At 45.5% G+C, this 12,530-nt stretch overlaps 1 protein-coding gene across 3 annotated transcripts in view; it reads left to right on the top strand.

The window, feature by feature from the left end:
• The window catches only part of LOC144114784 (erlin-1-like), a 48,948-nt gene extending 37,263 nt beyond the window's left edge, over positions 1-11,685 (top strand). For all 3 annotated transcript variants that reach the window (XM_077648731.1, XM_077648732.1, XM_077648730.1), the window contains exons 12-14: positions 3,771-3,950; positions 11,027-11,072; positions 11,505-11,685. In XM_077648731.1, the coding sequence (XP_077504857.1) occupies positions 3,771-3,950; positions 11,027-11,072; positions 11,505-11,551 (273 nt within the window). In that variant the 3' untranslated portion in view covers positions 11,552-11,685. The remainder of the gene's footprint in view (positions 1-3,770; positions 3,951-11,026; positions 11,073-11,504) is intronic.
• Positions 11,686-12,530: the final 845 nt, after the last annotated feature.

Below are 12,530 nucleotides of genomic sequence, written 5' to 3'. Positions count from 1 at the left end.
AGGAGATCACAGGTGGATGGCCGTCCATAGGGGCCGGTGAAGCAAACTTGGGAGAGACCGGGGTGTAGGACGAGGCAGCTGGGTGTGAAGGTGGGCAAGAGACCGACGCGTGCTCATGTGGCACTTGCTGTACCGTGGGTGGGGGCACATACGGTGGCGGTGATAGTGCAGAGACCGGTATGGGGAGGGGCGCCGACGTAGGAACAGGCGGAGGGAAAGCCGAAACATCTTGGGTAGGGAATGCGGCCAAGGGTGGTGGGTCAAGTGGCACCGCAGCTTCTGGGTCAGGAACAGGAGCACAGAGAGTCGGTGGGAGCTCCAAGCTAAAATACACCGTCAGACCCCCTGAAGTCAGCGTATATGTCTGTGCTGGGAGGCGGCAACCACAGCTGTGCCAGGAGACCGGTTGGGAGTTCGTGGCTGGCGTGCTGATAGCGCAGCAGCTGGCTGGGCACATGGTTAACATGGAAGTGCGAGTCCAGCAGCGCCAGCCACAAAACAAGGTCCCTGGCATAAAAAGCGGGCAGGCCGGGCAGCCGAAGAAGGAAGGAGCACTGATAGGACTGAAGGAGCTTAGCGGATGCGGTGGTAGGCACATACATGGCGATGAAAAGCTACCGAAAGCCGGGTGCGAACAGCGGGCATGCAGCAGCTAGGATGGACAGGACGGGCAGGAGCGCAGAGCCGGTGGGAGCGGCGTTGCATGCGTCGGGGCTGTCGTCCGGGTCACCAGGTGTAGTGGGGTGATCCACATTTATTGGAGGTCCCGGTAGCCGCAGCTGGTGAGCCGGCGGAACAGGCTGTTGACGTTGCTGGCCTGGTCAGTTGCTGAGAGCGTTCTGTTCTACGCAACGCAGATCGTACCAACTTCATATTCATCAGCGCCGCTGGCGGTGCCAGTGCCGCTACAGGTTGTGTAGTCTCACTGCTGGTACCTGCGCCAGATAGCGGAGCTGCAATGCCAGGGTAGGCCTATATTTTTCACATTTTTCACTCATGAAATGTCGCTCAACACCAGCCACACGCATAGTCAAGTGTGAATTGACAGGACTGCAAAATCTGTGCACGAACCTTGCCGATGCGGACTTTCGACATGTTTTCAAAGCCCCAGTGGCAAAGGCAGCAGGGTTATTCTGACCCACTGCAGCAATGAAATAGCTTTGTCGAAGGCGCAAAAGTGTTCTGAGCAAAAAAAAAAATAGGCCTGTGTGTGCTTCATGTGGTTTCGGATTATGCAAAAAAATGCAGTATGTGTAGAGGTGTATGAATATGTAATCTGAGCCGGAGTGCCTGGGTTTGAACCCGACTGCAGTGGCTGCATTTCGATGGAGGCGAAATGCGAAAAGGTGCCCGTGTCAGTGCTAAAGATCCCCAGGTGGTTGAAATTATTCTGGAGCTGTTCACTAGGGCACCTTCTTCTTCCTTTCTTCTTTCACTCCTTCCTTTATCCCTTCCATTACCTCGCGGTTCAGGTGTCCACTGAGATGTGAGACAGATGCTGCGCCATTTCCTTTCCTGAAAAAAACTAATTTCAATTTCAGGTTGTGAAGCAAATATATATAATGAAGTTAGGGGTAATCATCAAATACAGATACTTTTTAAATTAAAAACAAGGTGCTTTATAACTAGGGGCTGGACTTTCGGTTTTTATATTTTGGGGAATTTGGCTATGTTTTTTTCTGTTTTTATTTCAGAACATGTTTTTCATTTTATGGTGAATATCATTATCCATAGAAGAATTACTTTTTTTTCGGTGATGCAAGGGCACCCCTGGGAAGTTATAAGTGACATGTAGTTAATCTTGGATTGTTTGTTAGCAATAGCAGTTGATGTACTAATAACTAATGCCCAATGGTTGGGTTAAATTGGAGCAGTGTTTTCAATATGGATTGCTATCACCATAAGAAAAAGTAAGTCTAGGACTTTTAAATGATCAGATCGCAAGGTAAAAATGTAAATAAAAGCTAACTTCTTAAAACGAGGTTGCATGAAAATCGAGTAAACTAGAACGAAAAAACAAGAAAGCAACCGTTCATGCAACAGAATATATAGTTGCTTTGCTTAGGCACATGGAAACAGGTGGCCCTCTCTATTGCCAGATACAACTTAAGTCTGCAGTGAAACTCTGCGCACAGAATTCCTCCACAACAAAACAGTATGGTCCATTGTTAAAGCTTTTCTTGCTTCCTAAACAAGAAGCTAATCACAACACAAAATTATAAGTTGAAGAGTTTTGATACCCTTGGCTTGTTTGATATAATGAAACATTAAAATGCTGCAGTTTGTTTCATATCCAGCAACGTGGAGTGCCCTGGCTGATATCAGCAGTAGCTTTCAATGGCTGCCGACTTGTCTGTTTTGTTAGGTTAGAACGTGCACATTGAAAACAATCCTAGCAGTTGCCCTGCCACGTGTTGGTGGCTCAGTAGTTGAGGTGCTCGGCTACTGGGCCGGAGCACATGGGTTCAGTCCCGGCCATGGCGGCCACGTTTCGATGAGGTGAAACGTAAAAGGTGCCCGTGAGCTATGTGATGTGAACGAACGTTTAAGAACCCCAGGTTTTGAATTAATCCGGAGTCCTCCAGTATGGCATCCCTCATAGCCCATGTGTCACTGCATGACATTTAACCCCACAGTTAAAAGTTCACGTCCACAGTGCACGTGCTTGCTGGTACTGCACGACAACAGCGCATAGCCAGTCAGTGAATGGGGATTGTGTTGAAAAAGTGCTGTTGAGCTGTCTCTATTGGTTTTGGTTTCATTTCATTAATTTGTTTATTTCCATATTTATGTGTAGCAAGCCAAAGAAAAGGCTAAAGGGGGGCAGCTTTTCCTCAACAAGAAAATACTAGTAGTACTAAAATTAGAGGCATTTCTTTTGTTGTTGACCCTCGTACATGATATCTTAACATGTTCACTGCGCCATGGGTCACCGGTGGGTCACGTCGTGTATCCCTGCGGTGCAGCACAAAAACTTAGTAGTGCTACAAAGCAATGGGAAAGCTCAGGTGTTTCAAAGAGCCTGCGAAAAGCACTGATGCCAGGTTGCTATTGCCATCTATCATGGTTCCAATAAGTCTGTTTCTCCTGAGGCTCACTTGTGGGTGATGCCGCACCCAAAAATATCTAAGGGTGGCCCACCGGTAGGCCATGTCGCACAGGAATTAGGACCCCGAAAATCGCTGCCGCAGTGAACGTGTTAATTAACAAGCTTGTCCATGAAGTGGCTTGGTTATAATTCTGCGAATCTTGTGCTTCTCTTGGGCAACTTTTGCTGCTGGAGCATCTGAGCATTTCAGTTTGTTAGTGCTTTCTTTTTTGTTTTATTTCTCTAGCACTAAAACCACCAATTTCAGATTTCACCGATGTTTGTCCGAAGACTCTGGCTGGTGGCAATCTGCCCACTGGGTTGCGGGCAACCTGCCAGCAGGCATCATGACTATCTATGCAGAAAACTTTATGGCAGAACCCTCTTTGGCTGCAAGTGGGTTTCAAACTCGCGGCGGCGCGTACAGGTCAGCTTCGCTGTCCACTGCATTAGACCACTACATTATCGCCGCAACCGAACATCCCGCATGTTCAACTGCCAGTCTCTTGTGCTGTGCTTTATATATCGTCTTGATCAACTTCCATCAGTACGCAGTGGATCCAGAACACACCCCTACGCATTGCCTTCTTAAACCGACACTGAAGTGAAAAGCAAAGTGCGAGCGCACCTAATTAAAATTTGGCCTAACCACGCTAAATCCCATCATTTTTTTTCTTTGCAGCTGCTCTTAACACCAGAATTTTTGGAACTCAAGCGCTATGAAGCCATTGCTGCTAATAACAAGGTCTATTTTGGCAAGGACATTCCAAGCATGTTCATCAATCATTGCTCAGAGCAGTCCCAATCAGATGCAGCCAACCTGCATAGCGTCACTTCTTCACTTGGGGGCAAAGAATCAAAGGTGAGTTGCAGTGGTGTTACGTTCCTTGCATGATAAGATGGTTTTCAGCCTATGCTTTTTCAGAGGAACAGTGCTTACCTGTCCAAAATCCCTAGACGATGAATTTTTGCCTTCAGTGTTGCGCATTATAGCGTAAAACGGGTGCAGGCTGGAATAAGAATTTAACGCTATCTGTCTTGCTTATTTAAATTAGAGAGTAGTGTTTACTTAAAGGTAAGAATTTGGAGTTGGTATTGATGTTATCATTAACACACATACTGGTTGTATTGTGTCTATAGTATACACATCAGCTGATCATTATCATTTGTGCAACATGGCATGCATTGAACTCAAGAACTTAGGTGCCGCAATCACGTGTGGAATGTGTGCTAAGTGCTTTAGTTCATTCAGTATAGGTTAATTTGAAAGTTCAATAAACATATGAGGTAATTAATTAATATTCACATATTTGCTGCAGCAAGGCCTGGCGACGTAACCCAACCTAAAAAGTGGTGTTCTGTAACTATTATATCATTATTGAAAAAAACAAAACACCCAGATTATTCCATATGATCTAGTGCTGCAAACACCCATTGTTTGAAATAAAGGTCTCGCACAATTTAGTGTGCATGGCTAGTTACTATGGTGAGGAGGTTTCAGTGAACTAGTCTTTCCTTTGAACAGTGCTATTTCATCAACTCTGTAGGAGCATCCTGAGTCAAGCTTAGGGGATTTTTCTGGGAACGTTTAGAGTGCAGTGCAAATTGCGGTTTTATGTGTGGGCAGTGGTTCATGGAAAATAAAAGCTCAACTCTCTCATTGGACACTTAGACAGTACTGCCTGCATAATTTGTAGTACCATAAAAATCCATCATCATCATTATCATTTTGTAACTGTAGATGCATTTTCTGTTGTGCGGAAAACTGTGTTCAAATATACCGTTTCTTTCCCTTGATCTGTGACATCATTTGTGACATCACAGTATTGCTTTCCAGCGTGAATCGAAACAGCATGCTTTCTGCTGAGTACTATACTGTTTTTAGCTTTTTTGCCGAAATCGTATGAGCCCACCCTAAGTCACGTTAGTAATTTTTTTTTTTCAGTATCAATTCTGCTTCTCTTTGCAATAATGTGACTAAAGCGCCAATTACGCCAAACTGCACACAAAGGCAAGGCCTGTTACATGCTGCCACGTCATGACAAAATATGAGTAATCTATGCCAAGCCTGCACCAAAACTTCGTACAGTGAAAGCTCGTTTGTTTGAACATCGATAATTAGAATTTTCAGATAATTAAAACTGCACTACTTGGTCTGGACAAGCTCCATAGAGATCTGTGCATCTGTGCCCATTAATTCGAAAGAGAGTCGGTTCCGCTACTGATAATTCGAACTACGCGCCACCATGTCCAGGTGGCTTGGCACACATCACGTGGCCAAAAAAAAAAAGAGAGAGCACCTCCGCATAGTTAGAGGCTGCGCAAGTCCTAAACGGGGACAGAAAATGGAACCAGATAAAACCGTGGAAGAGTGGGTAAAGCCTAAATGGCATCATCACCGGCACAGCGGCCGGCGGTGCCGGAGGGTAGGGGTTGGTAGCGTCCTTGCGGGATCATATACAGGAACACTACATGACGCCGGCTTTTAGCATCGCCCGGCGGTCAGCCGTTGGCTGGAAGCGGCCAACGTGGGCTATCAGCACGGATCAATCAGGGCGCGACCGTGTCTGACTTTCGCCCGCTTCTACAACATGGCCGCACCTTCCAAAGCGGCCTCTCGCTTCACCACAAACTTGTCGTTGCCGCTACACTGTGCCTCATGCTCGCAGCAAACAAAAGTCGCATGAAGCTTTTGCTTTGTCTGAAGATGCCTGCAGCACAAAATTTTAGCGATCAAATGCGCCAGATTTTCAGAATGCTTCTGGATTTTCAAAGCTGCTAGGCTTAGCCAGTAAGCGTTGGTTGACGTCAGGAAGCGCGGGAGGTTCAAACATGTTAACTATATTGGTTCAGAAAGGGAGGGGTCACAACGAATAATTCGTCCTCTTTGTCGTCATTGAATAAATAATAGTTTAATTGTAAATGCACAGCTGTTATTCTCAGCATTTTACTAAGCATATGAAATCACGCCGTTTCTAAATCCTGGGGGCAGCGGTCTGGCGGCTGCTGTGCGGCGGTGGGCGGCTTGTCTGCTGTGCCGCTCAAAATCCGCAGTGCAAGTTCGCTCCATGTGAGTCGCCCTTAAGGGGGGACACCCCTCTTAGAACTTTTTTCCTTATTTATGGGTGGATCTGGTTGAAACTTGCACCATTTGTATATTTTTGCATGCTGATTTCAAATATCTGATTATTTTTCTTGTAGATGAAATAGTTTTCAAAATTTCACCTAATTCATGTTGCTCATTTGGAGGTGAGCTAATTACTAAACACTCTATGGCATGATGAGAATAGACCTGCCAGAGTGATCTAGAAGGATCATAGAGTGCAAGAAGACAAGAATTAATGTGCTTGAAGAATTTCAACCAAAGTTACACCTAGTCAAACTTTTGTGACATAAGCCCAAGTTGGCACCCAAGATTGATAATTTTGTAAATGTTGCCGTGTAATAACTGAACATATTTTAGTCTTAATGCACTGTCCAAGAGTTTTTCTAACAGAGCAAGAATGAGAGCTATAGCACAAATAGTAAGAGATATCGCTCCTCCAAAATTGCAGAACCCCGAAAATTGCAGTTTTGAGAAAAGGAGAAAAAACATCTCACAGTATCTACATGTAAATTATGTCAATGATTGATATGTCAACATGATCAGAAACTAGTGGAAATTGAACTAAAGCAAAAATTAATGGCTTATGCCAATTTCAGCCTAAGTTATGCGATAGGAAACTTTTGAAAGGAAAGGTCCATTTGGGTACCCAAGACAAATAACCTTCTCAGTAAATTTTGTCTTGTGGTCATTGCATTTACCTTGGTGTCATGTGACTCACAAGGTTCCCTTTCTAGCAAAAAAAAAAATATAGCAAAGGACCTGAGATATTACTCTTTAAAAAATGCAACACCCCCAAAATTGGGGGATTGTGAGAAGCACTCAAGCCTCACAGCATATTTAATCAGGAAAGAAAACCCCAAAGACCTTCGCATGCTTTCAAAATGCACCAGGAGCATAGTCAGGGTGAATGCTGTCGCGGTGCTTTTTTTCCACTTTAGCAAAGCCAAGTGAAGCCGCCCGCTTCTTCGCAGAACGCGTGTTACGGCGCAAGTCCTTTTCTTCAGCTCTCCTGTAGACAGTTGCTGGCATGTTTACATTGCATTCTTGCAGAGTTGCTTTTGCTGTATGCTTGCAGCCGGCATTGAAGCGCAGCACAGCTTCTGCTGTGGCTTCCACAGCAAACAGTGATGAATGCCGCTCTTTGTGGATCAAGGTCCAGATGATCGAGTGGAAGCTCTCGTTTGAATTCTGGGTCTTCTCCCGAATGCACCTCTGCAGCAGGCCCTTCTCTGATAAGCGACTGTACACGGGCAAAAGAGCTTCAGCCACATCGCTTCTCAGACTGTACTTATGCTTCAGTTCGGGCTCCTCTTTTGCTTTTGCAGCGGCACCAAGACTGCTCACCAGTGGGACACAAAGTGTGATTGGGGCAGTCATCAGTAGATGTGATGTGGTAACATGTCGCCATCACGGCTCGCTGCATGGCATCCACATTACCTACATTTGACCTTTGCACTCGGCCATAATATATAGCTAGCTTGTCAACTAGATCAGCTGTGAGCCTTCCTCTGCCACCAAGACTTTGTTTTCCTGCACCCTTGTGCCTCTGCAAGAGGTTGCGCAAAGCTGCTCCCATACGCTTGTGCACATGGTTTATGCAATCCTCCTTGACTACTTCAATGTAGCCATAGATTTTAGCATCTTGAAGGGCATTAAACGTATGACTGTCCCCATCGCAACATGTGTGTAGCACATGTTGTGGCGCTGTAGAGACCTCTCAAATAGAATTTTGCCTGCCTCTACCTCCATTTGGCCAGCCTTGCAGTTGGTGTTCTTTTGGCACTCGTGGCGCGATCTCCAGAGTTCATAGCCGTCAGTGTTCGGCTTTGGGCCAGTTTCGCAGCCCAGACAAAATTTTGACTGCACCACATAATCGAGCACATAACCAGTGAAGAGTTCCACTACGGCACCGACGCCTATATGTGACGAATGCCCGCGCGTCATCCATGTGCCGTTGTAACACACTGCAATGTTCCCCCTGTGCCCAAAACACAAGTCGTCATATACCTTCGCCACTGCCTGTGCGGCCTGTGCCATAGCTGCCGCGGCTGCTCGAGTAGCAGCAGGTTGCAGCGTGTTTTTCAAGGGCTGTTGAAACGTCTTGTTGTGCATGCCACGCCGCGACAATCCCATCGCCGCAAAGATATCGTTCATTGCTGTCTGGGCGTTACCGGTCGACAGCATTGCTCGACTAGCAAGAATATTGAGCTCGAAAGGATTGCACTTTTTCTCACCGTCAACCCTCCGCGAGTTCCACTCAGCCGCAATCTCACCACAGTTGTCACATAGCACGATCAGTTTCACGGCGAGGCCATAGCTCTGGTCGCTGGTAATCAACCTCACGCATCCACAACACGTTTTGCACCGCACGGCATCCAAGAGGACGTTCGCAACGCTGAGGTCAATTATTGCATAGGAGGCTGTTCCGTCTGCTTCTGATCCTGCAGACGCACCACTTGCATCGGCGAACAGCGCGGTCTTTCGTGCCATCGCCGGCATCGATTCCAGTCGATCAAGTGTAGACTGCTCATGGGCATTCGCTTGAGTTATGTCACTGTTAGTGACAGGCGCAGTCTCAATTCGTACGCGGCTACAATCGGCACGAAGAACAGTGCCGTTATCCAGCGGAGACGGAGAAGCGTCGCCGCCCGCAACGTGACCGTCACGCAATCCCATACCACTGACGCTTGCTTGTTGCACAGTATGCAACAATGTCGCGTCATTAACACGTTTTTTTCCTTTTGCACGCTTTCGCCCGAACTTGTGCACAGAGCGGTACTTCTTCGCGCCTCCTGGCATGGTTCTCGCGTTGCACTCGCGTGGTCGGCAGAAAGACAAAATGGCGTCGCCGGGCGTCTGCTTTCCATGGCTAGCTTGCCGGAACCAACCAGACGACGCCATATTGATCACGTGCCTAAACCGGCCAATAGCAGCGCGCGCCGCTATTTATTTTTTCTTTCGTTTTTTGGCGAAGGCGGCATGTACAGGGTTGCTGCTCGAAAGAAAAAATAAGCCGAAAACCCGCGCTTTCGAACGAGACCAAAATGGCGGCGGTAGAGCGCGTAGTTTCGATGCGCCGGGCGATCGAAATTGGGTGTTGTTTGTCCACAATTTAAAAGGAAGTGGGTGTGGTACTGCATTTTTAAATCGCTATAACTTCTTAATTACGTGGGGTATAATGATGAAAATTTGCATACAGATGCGGAATGGTGCGAGGAACACGAAAATTAAAAGATTGAAAATCTGATTTTTGGGCCGATTTTCGGTGCCAAAGAGCCATGTCCCCCCTTAAGGCAATTGTACTGAAAACCAGGCTTGCACAACCGGACAAGCGCTCGGCAAAGTTCGCTTCTTGCCCTTGCTAGAGCTAACTTCAAAAGGTAAACACACCGTGATGTTATCACTGCGCAGCATCTTGGCACACTGCACTGCGTTGTCGACCGTGACGGTGCAAAATGGAGGGAAGCGTTAACAACTGATGCTTTTTTTTTCTTTCAAATTTGTAAGCCAAAATCGGGGGTGGGTGGGTTCATTATGCGAGTGGGTTCATTACACGAGTAAATACTACCGTACATATACCGTAGTGCAAATGGTTCTTGTCAATTTTTTCAAGGCCATTCGATAATTCGTACATCGGATAATTCAAACTTTTTTTCCGGTCCCGTGAGGTTCAAATTAACGAGCTTTTACTGTATTGACTTAAGAGCAAAATTCTCAGGCGCTGCATGTTATCCTTCGTGAATGTATTCGTGCTGCATATCATGCTGGCCGGACCCATTGCCAGACCGTGCAATGAAAGCAGATGTTAAATAGGCCTCCAGTACGCAGGGAATTACTCTGCTCCTCCAATGGTGTGGAGGGCATGCTTGAAATGCACATGACAGTGATATTCACAAACGGTTCCGGTCTTCACTTCCACGTCCTTGCTTGGCTGAAGGGGGGAAACTGCACGCTACCGTGAAGTTCTCAGTGGGCATCGATTTTGGAGTTAGCTTCATTGCCCTATGAAAAAGAGGCGGATAGTCCTGGACAATTTTTTCCACTCACGTTAAACTGTCTCCCTGCTGTGTGGTTCCTGTTCTTCAGCGCTTATTCAACGGCACAGAACTTAGTTTTGCATCGTAGCTTCTTCGTCTCGCAGGCGGCATCATGTTGAGTAAAAGCAACACATGACGCACGAAGCTATACGGATGCGATGCTGAAATCGAAACTTTCGAGAATATGATTAGACTGGCGGACCACATTCGTGGTGAGCTATCTGCGCATGTGCAGGTGGCCCTGAGAAGCGTGCAACGGCTATTGCGCAGGCATAGTTGGGCCTCCGGCTCCCTACGAAACTGGATCACGGTAGCGGATCGCGCTGTGCTAAAACTATATAATAACTCGATTCTTCTTTTTTTACACATCATTTTCTTTTCAAGCATAGTTACTAGGAATGGTAAAAGATAGTGCGTAGTGGCGCATCGTTATATATGAGTTGCATCTATGAAAAATCACATCACTGATGTTATCATAAACTCACAAATCAAATTAGGCTTTACATTAACAGATGGTCCTTAAAGCTGTACTTTGAAAGGTGGATGCACTTAGTATCAATGAAAGTTGTGGATGGTTGAGTTTCAGTGATTGTTTTTCCTTTATTTAAAAGGACTATGTTTTTTTGATTACATTGGCTCATATGTTTCATATTTATTGCTGCATTAATTTATTTCATGAATGTTGCATGCATGGAAAGCCAAAAAACTATCTTACCCATGTTATTGGCCATTGAAAGGCTAATTGTCATAGCAGCTTGAGGTCCTTAAAAAATGGTTTCTCTGTTCCTTGTGCAGGTGTCTGAACATAGCAAGCCAATGAAGAAGCTAGTCGTCGACCAAGGTAATGTAGAAATGTTTTTTGTACTCAAAGGTGTGTTTGAAATTACTGTATCTTGAATGCTGAGACTAGCCATGGGTACTTCGAGAAGTACATTGCAGGTTTTTGGAAATTTGTAGCAGTGTTATATCACCACAAAATCAACATGAGTTTTTTCACAAGTTTTTTCTCATTTTTTCATGAACATACACTGTCCTTTGACGTAATAGACCAGCTGAAACATGGCTGGCTTTTATGTTTCTGGTAGTCAAGTGAGCTTTCTTACTATGAGAGAAAGAACCACCTCAAGTAGGAGAATGTGCTAAATTAAATCTGCTGTACTTGCTTCCATGGTGCTGTTGCCTGTGAAAAGAATGCAGCACATGGTTGCAGGCTAGGGTTGCCAGCCACACAATTTTCTGGTAAAAACTTTGGGCCTACTGCGACTCTTTACAGGCAGTACTGGTGCGAAGTTCTACGAGGAAGCCCGGCCAGGCTACTAATTGCCATTAGTTTCTGTTTGCCAGCGCTCAAGAATGGACCATAATGACAGCACTGGAGTGCTCTGGCAGACCTGTGTGTGTTCACATTGTTTCTATCATGTTAATAAACCATTACTATATTTGCACTCTGGTAATGGGTGGAATCAGTGCTTTCACAAGTGACTGCTGTCTGCGGGCACCATCGATTTGGTTGCTTGAGGTGTACAGCTTTGCAGGTATCATGTGAAGCCGAAGCATTGAATGGGTGTTCCATTTTAGCAGATCTCGAGAAGGGCATTGTTCAGAAAGCAGGTTTGGATGGCTTGAAATATGCACAGGATGTAACATGTGCATCTGCTGACAACTTGCATTCCACCAGAAAGAGGAGGTTCTTCAAGTATGGAGAGGTCAACCGAAAGAACATGTCACTGGCCCCTGTTCCACGCATGGGAGGGAAAGAGAAAATGGCAGAAAAATTGCGGGAGTGAAGATCTGGTATTATAGTGTGCTGAGCTGGACCTGCAATTTCTTTGTGTGCACAGTATCGTTTATATTTCAGCAAAAGAATAAAAAGATGCCTGTTGTCGTTAGGCTGAATTCTGTATCTGGAACTGTGTGTGTCTAGAAGTCTTTATGTTTAACTAGAACTTGCCATTTTTAACTAAGTGTACATGCTTACAAAGGTATGTTTTGGATGAAGGAAACAGTTTCCAAATAAATTTTCTTGGATTGCAAGAAAGCAGAAGGTTGTTCTCAGCAAAAAAATCAGCTATTAGAACAGTTTAATAGAACCTAAGAAATTGGTTATTTTCGTAGTTATATATGAAACTGGAAATTTCTTCTTAGTATTTGGAGGTACTTTTTCCTCTTTTTAACCCTTTAATGTCCAGCATTGCTGTGGTGTAACAACTGAAATATTTTCCGTGCATACTACAGCAGCTTTGACCTTTCTGTTGCAATCTGCTGTAAAGCGACCCTTCGAACTTTGCAACATAAAAAA

Source organism: Amblyomma americanum, chromosome 1, assembly GCF_052857255.1.
Source record: "Amblyomma americanum isolate KBUSLIRL-KWMA chromosome 1, ASM5285725v1, whole genome shotgun sequence".
Lineage (NCBI taxonomy): Eukaryota > Metazoa > Arthropoda > Arachnida > Ixodida > Ixodidae > Amblyomma > Amblyomma americanum.
The sequence above is the reverse complement of the archived record's forward strand: the minus strand, read 5'-3'. Positions and strand labels throughout refer to the sequence as shown.